Consider the following 22963-nt stretch of genomic DNA (forward strand, 5'->3'; position numbering starts at 1 on the left):
AGATGGGCAGCTCATGGCATATGCCCGGTGGAAGAGACTGGCTCACTAACCGACAGCAAAGAGTTAAACCGCATGTATATGTAATTCCCTGCATTTAATGGGCATCCTATCCTCATAGTAACAGGATAATGCACTTTTACATGAGCCTCGTGAATGAGACCCGATAGGATTCTTCCGCTGCCGCCTTGTTACAATATGACAGCTCACGTTACAAACACAGATACGTTTCTGCTTTTCATTTTGTCTTTTTTCAGATTTTTACCATTGCAGGATTTTTTTCCTTTTGTAAATGTGTTTTCTGTGCAATTTTGACATTTCAGCTGTGGTACGGTATTTTTTAATGTCACGTAAGCCTTTGGGCCCAGAAAACTGTTAAACGCAAGCAGAAGCTCAAAGAAACATAGAATCTGACTGCAGATAACTTTTCGACCCATCTGGTAAGGGGTTAATATTTGTAGAGGTGAAGGGGTGTGGGGAGCACGGCTATACCGCCCTCACCAGGGCACCATCCCAGGTCCAACAATAGGCAATCAAACCTAGACCAGATCCCGGGCTTCTGTTTCTAAAATGCCTTCTTTACCCCCACGGAAGCGCCCGACGTCTACGTAGAGCTGACCCGTTGGAAAGGCATCTTGTTGAACGTTTTATTAAGGTGGTGACATCCATACACAGCTCCTGCCCACCAGCTGGTAAGTGAAGTAACCCCAAGAGCAAAGAAGAAGCCATGTCTATAACTGCATGACTGGTGAGAATGGTCGAACAGTGTCCCCTTTCCAACACGTTTAGAAGTCAGAAGAGGGTGGAAGATGGAAGCCTCCCAGTAAACGTGGTAGAGGTTAACACATAAAGCATGCATGGGATAGGCATAAGACGGGACCCGGGGCAGATTAAGCTTTGACTCTTTACATCGGGAAGAACAGGCGACTAGAAGGGCCGTATTGGGGCGATCCGGCATCGTTCGGCGTTTGTAACTTCGAAGCCATATTTCATCTCTCCCGTTCGCGACGCAGCCATAATCACACATCTGTTTCCTTCCCGAGCCAGGTGTGCAGATTTAAGTGGTATTTTCGCGTTGCTCTGCGGTCAGGCTCGGCGGCAGGCGAAATGACAAATAGTTTTATCAAAACGGCAGATCAAAATACAAAATGCAATTAGAGAGAAGGCGGAATGTTTCACGCTATACGCGCCGACGTATAAAGTCTAAGGCCGAGATAAACCCAGCGGATGCGTTACGTTTTTTGTTCCGTTTTAGCTATTTTCATTATCTTTGCTGAGAAGTAATTTAAAAATATCAATTGCGACATCACGGCTCCTCGCTTTGCATTGACCTCGAGTGTTTTAGATGATTTTTTCAGCTCCTGATTACCGCTCGAGTCGAGAAGATGGTTGGAGGAGATGGATGGGTGGCTCGCAGCCTCCTGCCTTTTGCCACGGACTCTTAACCGTTCGAGTGCTGGTAGGGTCAGATGCTTCCTACTGAGGTGGGGGAGCCAGGTCTCCCAGATAAGCATTGCGCTGGATCATCGGGAAGGGGGCACGATGTTAAGGAATACGTAACACGCTGCTCAGGGTTCTCTCTCATATCCTTGGGTCGTGCCTGCGGTACTCTCCTGCTTTCATTAAAATATTTAAGCGCCAGGCAGGTAATTAGAAATTAATGCCTTTCCTGCGCCTGCAAGAGATGTTTTCAGCTTATAATGAAGAGTGATGAATGCGGCGTGATGGAGCCATAAAAGGTCTCGACGAGCTGACGCAGGTGAATTCATTGTTGAACGAGTAGATTATCTGCATTCTCTGGATTTTTCTGGACCTTCCCTGACGCTCATTACCGATAACCACGGCTTTCCACGGACACCGCTGCGGATCCAAGTGAATTCAGACCCTGCTGGAGTGGGCCAAACCCCCCCTGATTCTAGCACATTTCTCTACAGGTAAGGATGAGGGGGTTTGGAAGGAAGATCTGTTTTTGTAAATCCCGATAAAGAACTCAGGAACAGGGCTGAAGGTTTACTATAAGCTGAAAAGGCAAGTATTTGACCCAAATTCCACACACGACTATCCTATAAGCTCTGGAATATCTTTCAATACATACTTTTCTTCACAGAAACTTCTGAATCCGGCAGGAAAAAATACCCCGTGAATTGCCCAAGATATATCCAAACAGCAGTAGCTTTTAGCACAGTAACGGTACAAGCCCCGGTAGAAGGAGCCATCACAGATCCCATACAGGAGGCGTAATCGCTAATTAGAGGAAATATAACTGAGCCCCCAGACTGGCACATAGACATATTTATCAGTTCATGTATTGTTGATTTATTTTAAATAAAAATAGAATAGTTTTGTCTCCTGGAACATCTGAAAGACAAACTCCCGGGCTCCCCTGTTATACACGTGCGCAATTTATTCCAGGGTGATCATTTCACACCAGATTTTTTTTCTTTTTTTAATTAATGTCATCATGTAATTTCTGCTGAAAGTCATATTTGAATATTATCAGATGCTAAAAAAAGATCGCACACCCTCTTTTTTTTCCTAATCAACCTTAATTAACATAAAGCAGGTACGCATTTACACATTCGCGGCAGAAGACGCGCACACGCAGGCCAAATCCTACAACCTAATAAACGGCGGCGATAAAAAGAGCCAGGGCAGAAGACGGTCATATCTGCCAGCTCTCTTGGATTTTAACAGACAGTCCCTGGCTTTGTTTTGGGTTTTTTTTTGCCCCCTTTCTCCTGCTTCTCCTGGCGTTCATGTTCTGGACATTCCACCACCAAAATATACCAAAACAACAAATGTAACAAATGTAACAATGTCACAAATGTAACAATGTGAAAACAAACGTAAAAGCGATAAAAGGAGTAACATTTTCTAAAGACTCTGGTGGCGAGTGTCACTCGGGTTACAGGTGTCTCCAAACTCAAGACAAGGATTTTGGACAAGAATGCTTACGCCACAGTTATTTAAACAGACACCTGCGTGCAAGAACATTTAAAACGCGCCCTGCTCCTGCCCTCGCGTTCTGCAGCAAACAGATATTAAAGTCGGAATATTTAAAATGGGGTCAGAAGAGGTTTTTTTGCTTTATCCCCAAATTACGAAAACCTGCCCATAATTCTGCTCATAAGAGCCTCTTATTGAATTCACCCCAAAAACTGCAGCTTCTTTAACTTTTAATACGATTTATCTGACTTTACCAAGCCTAGCATGATCAGTTGGATCAAAGAGTCTCGGCACCCCCGACGGTCATCTGGGTCGCCGTCCCCGGTGTAACTGCTCATCTCCCATCGTGAAATACAGCAAGGTGAGCTTAATTAATTTCTCTTACACTATTATGTGAGAATTACAAAAAAAATCCTGAATTTGAGGACTCCGGGAGATCTAATTGAGTCATGTACATCCGTCTTTTTTAAGCGCCAGTGACTTTGTATAATGATGAATTGACTCATTTCAATGGGAAGGGAAGTTCATATTTTTCCAATTAAGCGAACAGCTGTAAATGTGTAAGATATTATGGCTTTCATACGAACGGTAGAATTAAACAAAAAAAAATTGTCAGAGGTCAATTTTCAGTTCTTTGTTTTGCGGAGCACAGAAAAAAAAAAAGATTCTTTTGTATTTGTAGAGAAATCCACCCATTCTTTACAATGAAGACATTGTGTGCCAGGCTCTTTATTTCACGCTGCATTTACCGGCAGCGAATTATACACGTATCTAAAAACTGTATGATCATCTAATGGAAGTGAACCACATAAACGTGACAAGTACCGCCAAAGCCCAGGTCTCGCCCGTCGGTCTCCAGCACGTCGCCCCGGTGAACGGGGAGCTAGGAAGGTGTCGCGTCCAATATGTGTGTATGTTGCTTCCATAAAATTATTACAGAACCAAGAGCCACTTGCCAGTGAAATCTTTTCATGCCGCAGACACCATTAAAGCGGACGAAGAAGAAGAAATGTTATTTATTCAGTTATTCGGTTTCTATGCTATAAGAAAAACAGAAGCTAATATGGCCAAAGAACTTGAGGATTGCTGAGCTGATCCACACGCTCAGCGCCATTGCACAAGCGTTTATATCGAGACAACGTGCGTTTGATTCAGAAATAGTTTTCTGTATCGGAGTAAACTTCCATGTTAGATAACGTCTCTAAGAATGGCCGTTTTGGTGTATTTTTTTTGCTTCTTCTAAATTGCAGACAGAACTGAAGGTGAACGTGTGGTCAGGCAAGCGGAGCGCGGTAATTACTCCGCAGCACATCACCGGATTCCGTCACAATACAATCACAATGGTTCATCAGCGGAAAGCAGAAATAAATCTGATGGAGCCTCGTAAGCGATGTCCTTACAGCAGCTACGTTCATATCCACAGCCGCAGAGACGCGTCAGGGCCAACAAACGCCAAGAGAGGCCGACTACACCGACTCACACTCACAGGGAATCGTTCCGCCTTCTGGCCGACATACAATCTGACGGCAGGTAATCCGACGGTCCTTCTCCTGCTCCTGTAAGAGCCCACAACGTACTTGGTCCTTGGTCTCACGCATTTTTAAATTCCCTCCACAGCTGCAGCCAGATACCCCTTTAAACAGTCACGCTTGCAACATGCTTCGTCAGGGGCAATTATTAATCCACTTCTTTCTGCTTAATAGAATGTCTGTTTCCTTCATTTACATTTTCCAAGTGTTATTCTCAGACAAATCTCTCTCTGTGCTTCTACTTCCAGCACTGTAGGGATCTGGGGACTTGCTTGTTCTGCAGTCAATGGCAGATATCATTCCACTTTATGGTATCTCTGTACCATCTTTTTATCAGAAGAAGAAAAAGATTTGGCACGGATGACAGCAACTGAGATTTCATGATGGAGAAAGCAGAAGCACATTAGAGGTTTTATCTACTGAACGGTAACATCTGTCAGAAATGGTAAGGGCTTACAAAACATTTTTCCAATCATACTGTACTTTACTCAATTTTAGAGTAAAAATTCTGAAGATTTTAACCATATTGATGGGCATAAAAGAAAATAGTTAAGTACGGCCTTGTGGAAAGGTGGTCCCAGGCACCTCCGTTGCATTGAGCAGAAGACTGCACCTCTTGGGCAATAGTCAGGGTGCTGGCCCCTAATATACAATAAAAAATAATGTATTTCCCTTTTTTCGGGCTACTTAATATCAATATCTTTATTCCAATACACAGAAAGCAGCACCTCTGCGGAGTCTGTTGGAGGAGCAGGGAGGTTATTTCTATTCAGCATTTAAGGTTTTTAAATCCCATTTTTTTGGTGTAGATAAGGTTGCGAGGCAGCTTTAAACCAATCAATTATTATAACACAGCCCTGGGTCTGCACGGTGCGTTTGGAGTTAATATTCAGTGCAGACTGTGGAGAATCAGGATCTGGCACTGGGTTTGTGCAGTAATAAGCAATTCCACCAGTTTAATCTGATTTTTCTTTCGCGTTTCCCAGGAAAAGCAGAAAACGAGCAGGCTTTGCACGAGGCGAGAGTGTGCATCTAATTCTGCAAAATGTAAAACAAACGTGAATAGAACGTTTTTCCACGGATGTACCTACAATGTACAAAAAATATTCAAGCGTGTATATACAGGCATATAGCATGCATATACAAATAGATATATATATATATATAATAAATATATATAATATATATAGTGGTATTTTAACCTTGCAGCCATGAGGCCACACCCACTGCGCAGGATAATTTGTTTAAAGGTAAATTCTGGGGGAAAGCTCTATATGTGAAGTTGCCATGGATACAAATAGAACGTTCCTACTGATTATTCCGCTTTTAGAACCTTCCCCTTTATCCTTCTGTTTAAAACATGGCCTGGACCCCCTAAGAAATAAAATATCTTTACTGTTCCTATCAGAGCCCCGTTGGCGGGCAGCCACATAACCAGGCAAATGGTTTGAGTTGGCGTCTCCGGCGTGACGCGCTTGGCTGTGATCTCTCGCAGGGAAGTGATTCTCTCTAGACTGAGAATATTAACCCATCTCAACCTCCGGAGCGTCTCGCAGCTACATCACTCAGCGATAATCCCACTTGCGGTGGCCCAGAGAGCCGACGTTTCTGAGCTAATAAAAAGCAGAACGTTGCCTTTCCTGCCATCCGTAATGTTGATCCGGCGCAGCTCACCTACCCGGAGCCGAGAGCCATCCATCTCTCCCGGCTCACGACTTACTGCTAATTAATGCCATCCAGTCTCTGAGCTGCCATCGGGTGAACGGATGTGACCGGCTATCAATATTCTCGCTGGCGGACAGCCACAAGAAGCTCCCTGGGGAGCCCGTGGCCAACCGTGCCGCCATCTAACAGCTGACCCACTGGAGACGGGTTATTCTTCCCATTCAGAGGCTTCACCGCACGCTGCGTCCAAGGGGCACCATCTTATAAGACCAGAAATTCTCCAATTAACAGCAACATCCATTTAGAACGATTAGACGAGGTCAGGTGCAGCGTGACCTTATACTAAACATTATACATATACGCACAACTCTAACAGCAACAGATGAAAATCTTCTTTATACTTCTGTACACCGGGCTTTCTATATGGCGTACCAAGACGACGAAAGTTTTATCATTTGCTTTACATTTTTTAAAGAAAAATCCATCTTAATGATAAAAAAAACATTGAGTTTAAACCGGTAATACCACTTAGTTTCACCAAATAACAAAAATGTTTAACCTAAAAGATTTTTGGTTTTACGGTTATTTCTTTTCAATCCGACTGGCTCCTAAAGCGACTGGGCCGAACACCGCGGCATGTCTTACTGTATATCCACAGACGTGTCCGGAGGGTTCCGCTGCAAACCTGGCTGCGCTCCGGTAAACCGGCAATAGCCGTCACAGTATCCCTTCCCACGTGTCGGTACAATGAAGCACAGCGGTCATACCAGACCCCTGGATCATATACCGTGTATGACAAAGGAGGCCTGTAGCCGGCCACGAAGCCAGGTATTGGAAGCGTGACGTACCGGAGAGGTCCTCATCACAGATCAATTTGGGGTTCGTGCGCGGGAAGGGACCAGCAAAGTCTTTTACGTGGCAATAAGTGTGTCTGAATAGGAGCGCAGGGCTGCGAGTGTTGCATTGCGGATCAATCTATGCTGTACGCGTCTCGCTTCCTCCTGGGAAGAGCTCATCTGTATCTGTTAAATTTTGCCACCAGTGATTTAGTAATCACTTTACAGATGAATGGAAATCTACACGTTGCTCCTGCCGTTCTGATGTGGATGGGGTAGAAGATGTGGATGGGGTAGAAGATGTGGATTGAGAGCCCCGTGAACCGGTGTGTATATGTGGGGTGGGGGGTTCTTCGCTCAGCCCTGGTCGCTGATGTATGGAGAGGAGACGATTCTGCACTAAACTTTTGATGAAGCATAATGAAGCATAGGAATGGAAAATATTCCTTTAATTCAGGGCTCCCGAGAGATGGACTGGTAGCAGTTGGCACCACGCAGAGTGCTGCCTTGGCAGCTCGGTCAACCATAGCGGAAACAAAATGTCTGATTAACCCTTACGATGTCACCAACGGCTGAGGAACAGGAAAGTGATGCGAGAGACAAGCAATAAAAAGCATTAATATTGACTTCCTAACCAAAGACTCAAATGGTGCATATCGGTAACGGCGCGGCACCGAGGGGACCTCCTGCTTGCACCACGTTTATGCTTACTGGTCAGTTGCAGGTGTAAGTATGGCTGCCACAAAGCATTTTACCCCTCAGCCATGTGGAATTTCATCAATGTACTAAGAAGGAAAGGTCAGAGAGTTAGCACTTTGTATACCAAGAGAAGTCAATAGCTAAACCACTCAGTATCTCATCAGTTTATTGATGGATGAGCATCATGGAAAGTGCCATCTCTTGACTTTTACCCTTACTATACTACAGATACTTAAAAGGCAAATTTATCAAGCTAAAGAGAAATCCCTGCAACGTTATTACGTTAGCTTAAAACGTTCCGTATAAAAGTAGAGAGATAGTTGGATTATTATGCAAACCATAGGTCCTCGTGGGTGTGACAATTGTGTAGCTCCACCTATTATCCTCTATCACTCTCCTCACAGGCTTCTTAACAAGCACTTGATTTAAAACCCTACAAAATCTTAACTGAAAAATGAGAAGTCTTTTCAGAACTCCAGCTCGTGCTATGGAACCCAAATCCTAGTTGGTTAGATCTAAAGAAAAACCCCATATACATACCTCCCAACAGTCCCAGTTTACAGTCCCAGTTTTCGGGCACTGTCCCGGGCAGCTGGCCAGCTGGCTCCCCTAACTGGCCCAGGAAGGTGTAAAATCAGCACAGATCTCCATTGCAGCTCCCATGTGGCCTCCTCACAAGGCCCTGAAGCCGAGCGAAACAAGGAGGTACGGTAGAGGAGAGTGGCACCACCTCTCTCGAACTCTTGTTACCCCAACATTGGTCTCCGGATTTGGACAGCAGAAATGTTGGGGTTACGCATATATACATATTATATATATATATATATTGTGTGTATAAGCACAGCCCTTTCTAGTTCTTAACACCTAGCAGATCTTTCCAAACGCTCTGCGACTGAACGCGGTAATTTTATGGGCGTTCTGCCGACCAGGCTCGTGTGGTTACACAATGAGCAATTTTACTCTAAAAATAGAAACACAAAAACAAGTAGTTTGAAGAGAATGCAAAATAAACAAATCCTTGGTAAATAAATTGGCTTGGCGTTCATTTCTAGCTGAGGCTAAATACCTGCTAATAATGTAGGCAGCGTGGGCCACTCAGAAACACCGTACATGGTCATGAAATGTGTCCTCGGCCGGCCCACGGACGGAGACGTTACCGATGCTACCGCCGGACGCCCGGCGCATTTTATTCATGGTTAATTCTCTCTCTGGGAGCCTTTTAGCATTTCAGCGGCAGGGGAAAAATTAAAAAAAAAAATATACAAAAAAAACAAACACAATTTCCACATTAATGAGTAAACGGCATTAACGAGCAAGGTCTTTTCTATTACAACACATCCTTCCATGTAAATTCATTTGTACAAATTATGTTAATGACTTTCCCTGTGTTATTCAACCTCATTGTGGTCGCAGAAAAAAAATAAATAAGGAAACAGCCCCAAGGAGGCAAACAGAAGTCAATTTGCTCTTTGTGATTGGTCAATTAATAGCCTCCTGGGTCCTGAGCTCGGAGACGCAGTTTGTTCTTGTGGATGCTGATAAGAAATGCCTGCCGCTATACGCAAATAACAGGCTCTGCAAGGAATGGTTTTTCAATTAATTGTAGGTTTTCTGTTTTTAACCCTCCCTCCATGTTAATTTAATGTTTTTGGGGGGCAGAATCAGTGAAAGTGAAACTCATTAATGAGTTTGAGGTTAGCTGGAAAGCCATAATTTGAATTAGCTGCCAGCTGTGGTCCTGGAAGTTTTAGGCTGTAATAAAGATGCGAACGGAACCTGGAATTAATTGGTAGCAAAATGTATCAAACCATTAACACACCTGCATTACTGGCACTTTTAAGACTATAGGACCCTGTAAGACCCTCATACCCATCAAACATTTTCAGGGTCTGGAAAAGAGGCGCACCAGGTAGGGAAGAAGGGCACAAGAATTTCTTAAAATAATAAAAAAAAAATGGTACACCTGGTAGCAACAGCAAGAGTGATTGATGGGAAGATTGCTGTCCCCAGAGAACTGATGTCTGCTTTTATTAATGGAGAATTAATAAAACCCAAAAAGCGGTTTCCATATTGGAAGGGTTAATGGAAGATGGGCGAACCAGGAGACTGGCTGTAACTTGAAATTGCCCGACATCTGCCCCATATGAGGGATTCTCGGCCCCCTCCGCTGGGCCAGAACATTGAGGAGAGGTTTGGTGACTTTTCCTCCAATCGCGTGATTTGAACTAAGACCTATCTTTAATCCCAGCGGCCACCTCATGCTGAAACCGTGCCGCCGTCTAAAAACCAATCGATTCAGCTTTTTTTTTTTTTAACCAGGTATGAATAGCTGGCCCAGAATGAACTCTATTAAGAATGACCTAGTTCATAAGAGATGTGCAGAAGAACTAACGCATCTCTGACATCGAAACCATAACCGCCGGGGAAATCCCACGGGAAAAGCGGGAAGGAATAACGCCAGCCGCGTCCCACCCGTCCAACTAACCATAGATAGAGATAGATAGAGGTACTGAACGGTTATACCGCTCTGTTCCAAATACCCTTAGATATTTTATGAAGTCTCTTCCTCGGAAACGGTGGAACCTGAAGCACGTTGGGTCAAACCCCTCTGGGGCTGGGTGATTTCTGTAGGAGAAAAGTTCACATAAAGTTCCAAATCAATGAGCCACGACTTCCTAAAGCTGTTCACACATAAAACCGCCGGGAGCTGCATCTTCTCAAACAAGTTTACAGAGAGAAATGGACAAGTCTAGAGACCACAGCGGCAAAATAAAGTCAAACGGGCAGCAAACTTCCAAAGACAACCGGGCACGAGGTCAACACACAAACAACCAAGAAAAAAGCATTAAATAACGAGAACAAAATAGCAAATAGTAAAAGATATAAATATAGATCTGAAGCGTTTTTTATTAACGCCCAGCTGCAGACCATGCGACGGGGCGCTTTGTGACAATCATCCAGGGACCAGACGGTCTGGAATCACCCTAAAAACACGTCGTTCTGTAAACTAATGAGCTGCAGCCGGTCCAGCGCAGAGAGAATCCAAGGTTAATTCATCTCATTAGAGGGCAACTCGAATTTATCTAATAAAACGGTTTCCCATTTTCTAAAGCTTTTCATTAAAATACTGTTAATAAAACAGAAAGCTGCTGTTTAATGTAACCTCATCACAAGCGACGAGTCTCCTGGTTACCTGCGCGATATACCGGAGCGGGCCGCGTGATCCAGGTCACTAACTTTCAACCTACTAACCCGAGCCACAGAACCGGGCTGACAGACAAGGTGGGAGCCGATCGTTGTGGGGTACCAAGGCCCGCAATGATTTAATGTGTGACGCACACAATGAACGGCCCTCAGCAACACAACAACAGCTGCCCTTCCCCTGCTGGCTGGGCAATATTACTAGTAGCAGGGGCAATATTTATACATTAAATAATTCACATTTTATTGTTGTCACAAAAAATGATTGAAACCATCTGCAAGTCAGACGACGTTACGTTACACGCCTCACTCATCCCAGAGACACGGAATGTGTTAACTCAAGGATGTGAACGAACCATTTAGCTCCTGGGCCCTGGGGGCCACACAGAGTAATGGAGAGCTTCTGCCAATGTCACCAGGGCTCGGAGAGTAATCTCCTCTGTCCTTTACCAGGTTGGAGAGGCCTTGCTCCGTTTTACTTACTGTTGGTCCCTTGGGTCTAGATCCAATTTGTTTTTCTCTAACAGCTACACGGAGACGCCTTGCAGCGGTACTTAGCTTAACGTTTCTAACCAGCCAAGCCATCTGCTTCTACGAAGAAACGAGCGGATGCCATCAGAACAAAAGGACGGGTGGCCTGGAAGACGTGCCCTTTGTGGTCGTCCTTCCTCGATTGTAACGTCCATCAACTCGGATAAGAGCCTGAAACATGAAGTTCGTTCTTGGACAGGCCGGGCGTTTTAATTACGCGGCGCTTATTTACAAAGAAAAACAAAAAAGAGGTGGTGTGCGAAGGACAAGAGCTGCCTGTGTGAAATATTAGAGAGAGGGGGGGGGGACATGAAAACTTCTGCCAGGTCATCTGCAGTGTTATAGAAAGATAGAACATGCCCGGTATTAGGGCGATGCTCTAGTGCCCAAAATGCCAACCACTCCATAGAGTTATTCACCTCGGAAGCACGGTGCTGTGATGGGTTGGCATTTTGGGGCAAATGCATTCTCTGGCTGCTCCTGACCAACTAAACATTTACGCATGAATAGAAAGGCGTTTTAATTATCACCCAAAGTAATTATTAATTAGAACTTGTCTATCAAAATCAAAGTTCAGAAAAAAAGCAGTAAAAATTGTATATATACAAAAAAAAACAATTAATGTTTCATAAGTTTTCTTGTTTAATTAGTAATCAAGCTTTTTATTTGCTTTCCTTTTAAAGTCCCCGAGATAAGCCGTAGCAGCCTCTTCCGCGCATCTTCCGTAGAAAAGACGGTCTTGTAAATTTCTGCTTTATTTAGTTTGCCGTTTGATTAGTAATTACAGTTTATCTAGAAGGAAGATGTTTCTGATCTACAAACCATTCCCAAAGTATAAACTGTGAGCAAAAAAAAAAAATTTAAAAGCATTCAACAAACACAAAACAATGAAACTTGTCTGACAATATTATTACACAAGAACAGCCAATTTAAGTAAATCGAGCGGCTCCGGTGAAAAATAAACCAAGAATCACCGTACAGAACGATCGACACGGCGCTGCGTCTATCCTTTTACCTGCATGCCAGGCTAGCCAGTACGTTCGTAAATGTACGGATCAAATGTTCATTTAGTTTGCTGATATTAATCAAGGTTTATGTACGGGCGGCGTGTGGACATCAGCTCCAAGCTTGGCAGCGGAGTTGGCCGCGTTTGCTCTCCAAAACTCCAAACCCATTACCAGATCCTCGGTGCTGTACGAGCCATTTTTTTATTTGCTTCAATTTATTTTCCCCCCAGCTTTCCCACCAACAGAGAAACTTCATCATTATTACAATCTCTCCATCAAAGCGAAGCTTATTTACATCACTTCTGGTGATAAATATCACTTCTAAGAAGCTAAACCACGGACCGGAATAAATCAGATCCAAAGAATCAAAAATCAGCACTCGCTAAATAAGTGGTCCGTCTCCAAGACCCCACGGCGCCACCCAAAGGACAAGTTATTTCTAACAGCTAAACGTTGAGGTTCTGGTGGTGGGCATCACCTGGGTTGGTAACCCAACCTTCACCTGGATTATCTGGTAGACCATAATTATAAATGAATTCACAGATCTTTCGATGGCGCCTTCCAGTCAATCAGACAATACCTATCCCTACCGAAAGGCAAAATGAATTTCCAAATACTTCAGCCGTATCTGCCAATAAGTATTAACTTTGGGTAATAGCGCGCGCCACGCTTCAGACCGAGCACGGCCAGGAGGTTTATCTCATTAAAGAGGCATCTCCTACAAATAAAACGAGTCCAATTACCAGGCGTTCCCCCCCAAAACTTCTCTCCATGCTGCGAAAGCCCAAATCTTGGGTTAAAAAGCCGCTATTTCTATGGAAATTCATTCTTCTGCTGTCCTGGAAGATTAATCTGGATTCTGTTATCATCGCCTTATTACTTTAAGACTAAAACAATAAAACGTCCCAAGAGGCAGACTTTGTATCTTGTATCTTAACCCTGATTTACTTACACGTGCTCCGCTATCACAATCATCTTATCGGTTGCCACACGTTTTATTCAGAGAGGAATAAACGATTCTGATCGCCAGTTAAATTGAGTCGTATGCTGCACACAAGAGCCAGAGCCGCCTGCGCGAGGCAGGTCAGAGATGGAGCTATTAGTAACACCACGGAGGGGCTCCCAGTTAAATAGCAGCCTTTCCAGCGAGAGCCCAGTAAACGGGGAGACTTTGGCGCTTGTTACAAGTTATCGCTGCATATCCTGGATTGCATCCCTGTGCTCCTCTGCGTTGGGGTATATCACAGCCCGACGCGCAACGCTGCCCGGAAGGCAAAAGGGTTTGCGCAGTGCCTCGATCTCAAGGTTTTTGGATTCATCTATTTTTTGGGGTTTGGGCCTGGGAATTTTTGATGATATCCAACATTCCCACAGAAACTGCAACATTTCCAGGCAATCTGAGACTCGAGCGCTTACATGAATCAAACGGCTCTTCTCCCCAACCAAACTCTAGTGTTTGAAACCCAGAATTGGATGGTAGAACCCATCAAGTCAGCTCATAGGGACCATGTCCAGGTCCTTCCCAATGGCTGGACAACTCTCCTGCTCACTGTCCACCCCATGCACATGAGCTACAAGCCCCCCGACGCCAAAAGAAACCTCTAATTATCGCACCGAAGGAGGAGTCGCAACCCCAAAGATCTATCGGTTGGACAATAAGATTCCATAACCTAACCTGTGAGGGTAAATTGGAATATCGGGACACTAAGAATAAAAAGGGTTTATAATACAACTATTTTAAGTATTTCTACTAAATGTGAGGTTTTTGGGTGTTTTTATTTTACTGGGTAGCACAAATGCCACAATGTACCGGCTTCCACCACCGGCTTATTCTGTGGCCGCATGGAAAGCTCCGACACAAAACGTGATACAAAGGATAATTCCATAATATGAGAAGGTCATGAGAACATTAGGCAAATTCTGAGCCAAAAATGGTATATGGCATTTTATTTAAAAAATCCTCAGTTCTGCACCAAATTCATAAGTGGGTAACCAACACGACATTAAAGAAGGAGGATGCGGCTTCAAGCATCAGGTCCGGGCATGCAAAGTATACTACGGGGCCACATCACACAGTCAGTTCCGATATGCGGATCGCTCCGTGTCTCCTACGTCATCGAGTTAACAGCATCTGGCTCCCAGGACTTCGACTTAAAAGCCGGACACGATTGACCTAAATAATGATAATGTTCAGCAGCGTTCAAGGGTAGATTAACATGCGGCATTTCCTTCTGCTGCGGACGCTCAACCCCACAATGCTCAGCCACCTCGCAGCATGAGGAGCAGAAGACTGCGGTCCGCGTGCCAGAGGTTGTCCATCTCTGGTTGGGTCACATGTTTAAAGTAGGTCAACAAACACACGTTTGTATGATAGAAATAAAGTATAATCGCAGCTGTACCCAGACTAATAAAGACATAAAATTATATTTCTTCTATCTTGGCTCCAAGTGGTTGAGAATTAGTACTTTTATCTTAAAATGAATCTGGGCGAAGATGCGTTCAAGAGATTGGATAACGACATTTCCTCACCTTAAACAAGAGCATAAGTACCCAAAACTGATGATAATCCCTATTCTGTACACTCATTACAGTCAGAAAATGACCGTAAAGATAAACTGGGCCTGCAATGCCACCTGGGAAGCAGAAGCGGAGCAGACAGAGGGCAGAGCCTCGGTGACTCTGATTAGAACGTTCCGGCATTGCGCTGGGAATTTATCCCTCAAAAATCCTAAATCTCTTCTCAGATGAACCTGTAAATCCCAACTATTGGGCACGGGACCCAGGGAACACTTTTGGTCAATTACAGGGGCCCACGAGCCGGCTTCATAATGCTAGTTTATATACATGTTTTCCGACATAATAAAAAGATCCTCAAGAGTTATGGACGACTAATCCGTGTGTTTCTCCGGCCACAACACCCGCGCATGGCTTATATTTGTTACATTTAAGGCGCATCATTGTGTGCATTTTAAATTAAAACAATCCGGACAGGCAGACGACGTCACAAACACGTCACAACATCAGTACACACGCAAAAGACAACGAGCGTGGATACAGGTGACGCCAAAAGCGATCGTCACAACACGCCACGATCTCTGTGCCCGCGGTAAACGCACGGCTTCCGAAACAGATTTCCCATGATAAATTAGATGACTTTACATCCCCTCAGTATGAACCAAATGTACATTTTAGATTTTCTAGGACTGTTGATATTTATTTCCACAGGGATTCACTAAACGCTTGCAACATCTACCCTCCCAACGCAGAACATGACGATCAATTGGAGCTATCCGGCCCCCAAACAGTTTAATAGGAACCGTGCCGGGGTCGGTGCCGGGGCTAGGCGGTAATTGAATGGCACGGCAGGTGAAACCCAGAAGGACGGGGTCACTCAGCAGCCACAGCCAGCATTTTAAACAGTGAAACGTCCCCAAAAAGTGCTGGAACTCTACGATCGTTACATTCCCAGTCCCAGACGCATACATTATGTAACCTGAAAACCAAGGCAAGTTTATCGCTGCGATGTTTCCCGAGCTCGCTGGAACGGGATCATTTTCATCGGGAATGGCTGCGAATGCACACGTGCGGCATACAAAGAACGGTTAATAAAGAGAGATACATTGTAACCGTCTAAACCCAAAGTCTCTTTAATGCGTGTCCCTTTAAAATGAGAACGAGCTCATCACTTCTGCATGTGCCAGATGTGCAAAGGGGCTTCAACGGAGACGGGATTTAACCCTTCTGAGCGCCAGCAGTACGCCAGGCAGAATAGTTTTTGCCTCGCAGTGCCTTGGCTCAGCTCCCTCATCCATCAGCGCAGAAAGTCCCGTCTCTAATGAAAATGCCGGATAAGCCGTAGCACGAGCAGCGTTACAGAACAGCGATACAGACACCCAAAAATGAGGAAAATGAAACCGATCCGCGTGTATTTTTTCATGATATTGGTTAAAAGAGCCAGAATTAGACAGAAATCCTCTCCTGAAACATCTATACCCTTATCACGCGCAGAAAACGATCTCACCCCGTGCAAAGCCGATTCTTAAAAACCAGTATTGAGCGTCGGACCCTAAATCAGCTCGTCCTCGCGCAGCGACCCCTTACAACTTAAATAATTCAGGATTTAATAATAAAACAATTATTAGAATAACAATTACAATAATAAAAACAAAATTATCACAGGTGATTTCCCCAATATGATTACACGCACGTATCTGTATCTACACGCTTCCCATCGTATATCACGCAATACACAGCAACATGTATGATGATACAGAACATGAACACAGAATTCTGAATAAAGATACACATTTCATGTTTTCTGTATTTTTCTGTCTTTATAAACGAGTGAGGAGATCGCAGGCAGATGCCGAGTGGGGTTGGGTGAGGAAGGGTATTGGGGCAAATGGCAAAAAATATGTGACTATGCCTGGGGAGGGATGGAGGGCAAGGAAGCAGGACCCCCATAAAGAGGAGATTGTTCTTATACAGGGACAGAGGGGGACAGTGTTATGGGGGGACAATGCACTCTATGAGATGGAGGGTACTGGAGAGGGGATGCTGCTCAAAAAGAGAGGTAACCCCCAGTCTGCCAGGGCAGGCGCTGAATGTATTGGGGGGGTAACAAAGTTGCAATACAGATTCAGAGAAGGGGTTCCATTGAAAGGGTGCAGGAGCCAAGGAGGGGGACCTAGATACAACATAACGGGTGCAAAGAGGGAATGGGGCTAGAGAGAGGGGTATGGGGGGTGAGGCTGGCAGCGGGGCGAATGTGTAAATATATATTACAGACAGGATCTGGGAACTGAGGGGTTAATGGGGTGGGTGGGTCTGTGTATATGTATATATTAATTACAGACAGCACCAGGGCACTTGCACAGGCTGAGAACTGGGGGTTAATGCTAGGGGTGTAGGAGAGGTCCCCCAATTATCAACTGCAAGAACTATCTGCACCCCAACTGTGAAAAAAGCACAAGCACTGAGCCGCTCAGCCCCTGGCAGTGATGGGGTTAAGGGCACGTATTACTCACCCAGTGCCAGGTGCAGCAGGGGCAGCAGGAGGGCACTGACCCCGGGGCAGCTCATCTTCCCCATGCTGAGCCCGGTTCCTCCATCTGCTTCAGGCGCCTGCCTAGTAGCCCTGGCCCATGGGGGCCCCTGGGCGCTGTGGGTCCATGACGCCCTCCCGCCTGTGCTCCAGCGGCCGGGACTCTGAGCCCGAGCTCGGCGGCTCCGTCCCTGACTGTCCGCGGCAGCCACAGCCTGGCATCCCCTGGCTCTGCTGCCTCCTACCTACTGCCTGCCCGGACTGAGCGGCCGGACCCGCCCCCTGCCCTGCCTACTGCTGCCTGCCTCTCAATGTACCCCTCCCCTGCCTGCCTGCTCGCCTCCCAATGCACCCCTTCCTTGCCTGCTTGCTCGCTCCTCAATGTACCCCAACTCTGCCTGCCCCCCCTCAATGTACCCCTCCCCTGTCTTCCCGCCCCTCAATGTACCCCAACTCTGCCTGCCCCTCAATGCACCCCAACTCTGCCTGCCTGCCCCTCAACACTACCTGTACTCACCCATGCCCCTCGCAGCCCCCCTCACTACACCACCTCTTCTTCCTGCCCCTCACTGCACCCCGTCACCCTTGTACCTCGAGCCCCCGTTTCCTCCTCTCTCTTGTTTTGCCGCCTAAATATTACCTCAGTGTCCCGGCCGCCCAGAGCCTTCAGAAGGGACAGACAGACAGACCACAGAGGTGACTGGGGGACAGACAGACCAAAGAGGTGACTGGGGGACAGACAGACAAACAGACCACAGGGGGACAGACAGACCACAGAGGTGACAGGGGGACAGACAGACCACAGAGGTGACAGGGGGACAGACAGACCACTGAGGTGACAGGAGGACAGACAGACCACAGAGGTGACAGACCACAGAGGTGACAGGAGGAGAGGCAGGAGGACCACAGAGGGGACAGACAGACAGACCACAGAGGGGACAGGAGGACAGACAGACAGACCACAGAGGGGACAGGAGGACAGACAGACAGACCACAGAGGGGACAGGAGGACAGACAGACAGACCACAAAGGTGACAGGAGGAGAGGCACCACAGAGGGGACAGGGGGACCACAGAGGGGACAGACGGACCAAAGAGGTGGCTGGGGGACCACAGAGGGGACAGGGGGAAAGACAGACCACAGAGGGGACAGGGGGACAGACCTGCTCATTGGCAGCTAATCAGAGATGGACATCAGAATTCCAGAGGTCAGCAGTGCGGTTTGCGGACAGGTCATTGTCATTACTCCCTGCACCCTCCCAGCAGGTACACAGTCTATACCCACACCTGAGTGAAAGCTCTTGTGCCACTCATCTCCGTGGTGATGGTGCACACAGGCACATGGCACCCAGGCATTAGGTCACCTTCATTACTTGGGGCATAGTTTGTACCGACCATGACTGGTTTAACCCCTTGGCTGCCAGAATAACCAGCAATTCAGCCCTCCCTCCCAGCATCACAAGGGTTAAGCTGACTGTTATGCATGATCATGTGATCAATCACTGCCAGAGAAGCCGATCAAAACGTGATCAAAATATATCAAGAACTCTTAATTGGACAGAACAGGTGAGAGCTTAGTGCAACACCCTTTGTGTGCCAGACACACCTCTGAAGCAATGTGCTGCATGTGGCTTTGGGGTCTTTTCCTGCCCCCTCTGGGGTAGATACACTCCGCCGAGCTAATAGACGCTGCGGAGGAACCGAGAGATGCGAACGCCGCTCATTAAGGTGCCATTTGAGGACGCGCTAAAGTGATGTCTAATGCCTGCTCTGGGGCTATTAACTTGGCATATCTGTCACGTTTCGATGATTTATTCCAGCGAGTGAAAGAAAATAACCCAGATATTATATCCTGCAGAATTCCGGCACAGCGTCCCCCGCCAGCCAGGGGTACCCCCAAACGCGATGTACCCCTGCTACACCTGGCAGGGGCAGGGCGGTCACCGGCTGCACATTTAAAACCCAGACCCCTTACATTCAGGGTTACAGTACCAGCATAGGTTACGGCTTTTAATGCCCCTCTCTGGGGTAAAACAGGCAGATTTCTGTATGAGTGTGACACGTAGAGACTGCGGGGCTGAATTATAATACCCCCCCACCCCCCCCGGGCATCATGTCACTGGGTACCCAAAAAACATCAACCGCCATCGTTTACTCACAAGGTCTGTTTATGAGGCAGATTTCTGAGAGTCCTCAACGGCGGAAACAACAAACATAAGTGAGGAAGGAACATGCGTGCCAAACCATTCACGGCTCTTTCCTTTCCCACAAAGACAGGTGCAGCAATCAGCGCTTCAATCAATGCGACAGACCCACCTGTGCTCATGCAGCTAGACCGTGAGGCCCAGCAGGCCTGTAAGGAAGCACTGGATGGGCAGGCGGGCCCCGTGCGATAATATGAGGGACCCTAATACCGAGGAACCTGCTCAAGGTGCTTGTGTGAAGATTGGGAGGGAGTTGCTGGGTGTTTACTATCCTCTAATGGCCGTGTGATATAGATCTCTAATGTATGGATATATAACCGACTGCAACTATGCGGGCAAATCAGAAACCCCGGCATATGTGTGCGCTATACAGTAAACCGATCATCGTAAAAGCAGAGAATTGCCAACATGAAATATGTACATACCTGTGAAAATGCCCTGCTTTCCCATCATGCACTGCACTTCCTGATTGGATGGTCACGCTGCAGATTTTTTTTTAAAACTCACTGATTTATTTTTTGACTGGTGCAGGAATCAGAGGACAGAAAAGGTACTGATTTGATGATGATGATGATGATGATGGGGGGTAATTAGATGCGCCATCGGTGTACCGAGGCAGTTTCTTTGGACAGTTTTTAGATACTTTAACACAACAGACAAATCTTTCTTGTTTTGTTAATTATAATAAAGTTGATTGAAGGTAACAGCGGGGCATATAGACGGGGTGTCCCCGTGGAGAATGTATATGTTTACAAATATCAAAAATGTATCAAAATGTTCCACGCTTCTTGTTTTCTGTGTAATTCCGCCCCACGTGCCGCATTCTGACACGGGCAAAGTGTTTATCGGACCCGCATCCGTATTCCGGCAGACGCCGCCGCACCAAGCCGTTAAGGGAGCCGGCAAATTATAATGTGATAATAAAACTGAAGTGATGCGTTCGCTCCATCTCGGAGGTGCTTTGAAACATAAACGGGAAATGCTACCTAAGTGAAAATTTATTATTGACGCACATCGAGGCCCATTCCGCGCTCGCATATCATTCAGTCGCGCAAGTACATTACACCTTCCTGCAGTGACAGAGAGACCCCCGAGCTCCTCGTAACCCTTCCACACCCCGAAAGACAGATCTTTACCCCCCGAATGTGCCGGGGTTCTTTTATATTATCTCACATGCCTCCAATTAGGTGAAATTCAAGTCTTTTAGGTTAAACGCCTCTGCAGTGAAAAACCTTTTTCTGGAACGTAGGTGTTTTTTTGGGGATGATTTCTTATTTTTCCTGCAGGTGATGAATGTCCTTGGCTCGGGAGTCGCGCATGATGCGTGCGATGTGCTCAATGTGCATTGGCGCTAGCAGGGACCGCATGGCGCGTTTAAAGGGACACATGATGGATTTAGTGGGGAACATTAGGCAGCCGCAGACCTGTGACAGCGTGACCCCCAAATCTGGGACATAAATAAATCAAGAGACGCTCTGCTGTCTAATGGAAACGCGTTTGGAGGAAAGCGATCGGGGACACGAGGCGTCTGCGGGGAGGGGGCACAATTAAGAAATGTTTTCCGAATCTCCTCTCCGAGACGGTATCCCTCCCACACCCACCCGTCCATGCCCTTCAGACCAACGCATTTCGTAAATCCTCCTCTTTCGTTTAAGTCCCCGATTCCACCTCCTCTGTTACCCACGCAGGGGCAGGTAGAACAGCTGCTGCTATCTACAACTCCCAGGACGCTCAGGCAGTTCCATTAATCAGCCCTGGTACAGACACTAATATCATATGGAATTAAAATCCGTGTGCGTTACTGGCAAATAAACACCGAATAAACCCCAAAGTGTGCGCCGGGGGTCTGTAAAGGGAATATATTACGCAGGGGGGATATAACGCAGGCAGGGATATAACGCAGGCAGGGATATAACGCAGGGAGGTGTGTGTCGCTCTGTGACCCAGATAAAGGGAAATTCTGAGATCTACAAGCAAATTCCCGGCCAGGGTCATTTATCAAAACATATCCCCCGTGAGAAATCAGAATGTAACCGGAGCAAATGCAGGAGATTCATAAAACTGCCAAATGCGGCCCAATTCTGTGGGAATTTCTGCCGTTTAAACAGCTCGGGTTTTCTCCTAAATAAAGAGAAATATGTCCGAAAATTGAAACCTCCAGCACAACTACCCCCGTCAGCCCGAGAGTCCGAGCCGTGATGATAAAGTCTGACGGCGTGGATTATCTGTATGTGCCAATGTACGCAGAAGCCGTGTGTCGGGTCATGTGTCGGCAGGAGCGTGGGTTTTAGACAAAGGAATCCCGTATATTTATTAAAATGTGTGTTACATTGTATCGTTTGAAACGGCATGAAATAATTCCTGCGCATGGTAATGTACCTTGTTCTACACAAAGCATTAGCCCCATAATACCCCTCCATGCTGTCCGGACCCCCGTCTGCCTCCGGTCCGGACCCCCGTCTCCCCCCGTGTCTCTGAAGCCGTTATTCTCTAGAAGACTCTTAGTGACCCCTGTGGCCGATCCGGGTAATGACAGCCTCAGCTTCTATAATGCCTCACCTGGGAACCCTCGCATTTACCCCAGGCCTGTCCTGTCCCGCCGGGTGGGGGGAATCTAGAGCCTTGGAGCCCCTAGGGTATGTGGGGGCAGTTCTTAGTGGTCCTTAAGTCTTGTTGGTGCAAACGCTAGCCCTTTTGAAGCTGCGCTTATGCTATCCACTGTTAACGGCTTCTGTCGTTATTAATTAGTACCGTGCAGGGCATTCGCTGCCAAATCGCTGGGTGTTTTTTCTGCAAAACTGGCACCGTATGTTTATTCCTCCATGATATAATTGCCCATTAGTGAGGGTAGATCTCTCATATTACCGAATCTGCCCCAAAACGCCCTCTGGTACATACTGTAAATGCCCCCTGCCCTGATCCAGACAGCGCTATGAAAACCCACTCTATATATATATTCTGTGACCCAATAAGGGTACATTCCTGCAGCCACAGGCCGATTTGCCTCCGCAGGGAGGGTATTAGATGTCTATTATTTGGCTGGAATGAGGCATTTTAAACACCGCCGTGTATGCGTTTTACAAGCAGAATACTTAAAGGAGCGGCCAGCCCTGCCGTAGCAGAAAATGCACATTACAGCCCAATTTGCATTCATTTAGCTCCCATAAAGACCGAGTGCATGGATTGATTTGCATGAAATGCATTAGAATGCAGGCAAAATGACTCCAACGCGCATTAAAATGGGGACTGGAGACCCCCTTGAATCTCTCCGTACGAATCCTCCGCTCTCTCTCGGCTCTAGAGGT

At 46.4% G+C, this 22963-nt stretch overlaps 1 protein-coding gene across 1 annotated transcript in view; it reads right to left on the minus strand.

Annotated features, from left to right (window-relative positions):
- Window positions 1–17750, minus strand: part of IGSF21 (immunoglobin superfamily member 21) — a 127733-nt gene extending 109983 nt beyond the window's left edge. Inside the window, exon 1 of the mRNA XM_053451915.1 lies at window positions 17439–17750. Coding sequence (XP_053307890.1) covers window positions 17439–17502 — 64 coding nt within the window. The 5' untranslated portion in view covers window positions 17503–17750. The remainder of the gene's footprint in view (window positions 1–17438) is intronic.
- Between the last annotated feature and the right edge of the window lie 5213 nt (window positions 17751–22963).

The sequence above is a fragment of the Spea bombifrons genome, chromosome 12 (genome assembly GCF_027358695.1).
Source record: "Spea bombifrons isolate aSpeBom1 chromosome 12, aSpeBom1.2.pri, whole genome shotgun sequence".
Taxonomy (NCBI): domain Eukaryota; kingdom Metazoa; phylum Chordata; class Amphibia; order Anura; family Pelobatidae; genus Spea; species Spea bombifrons.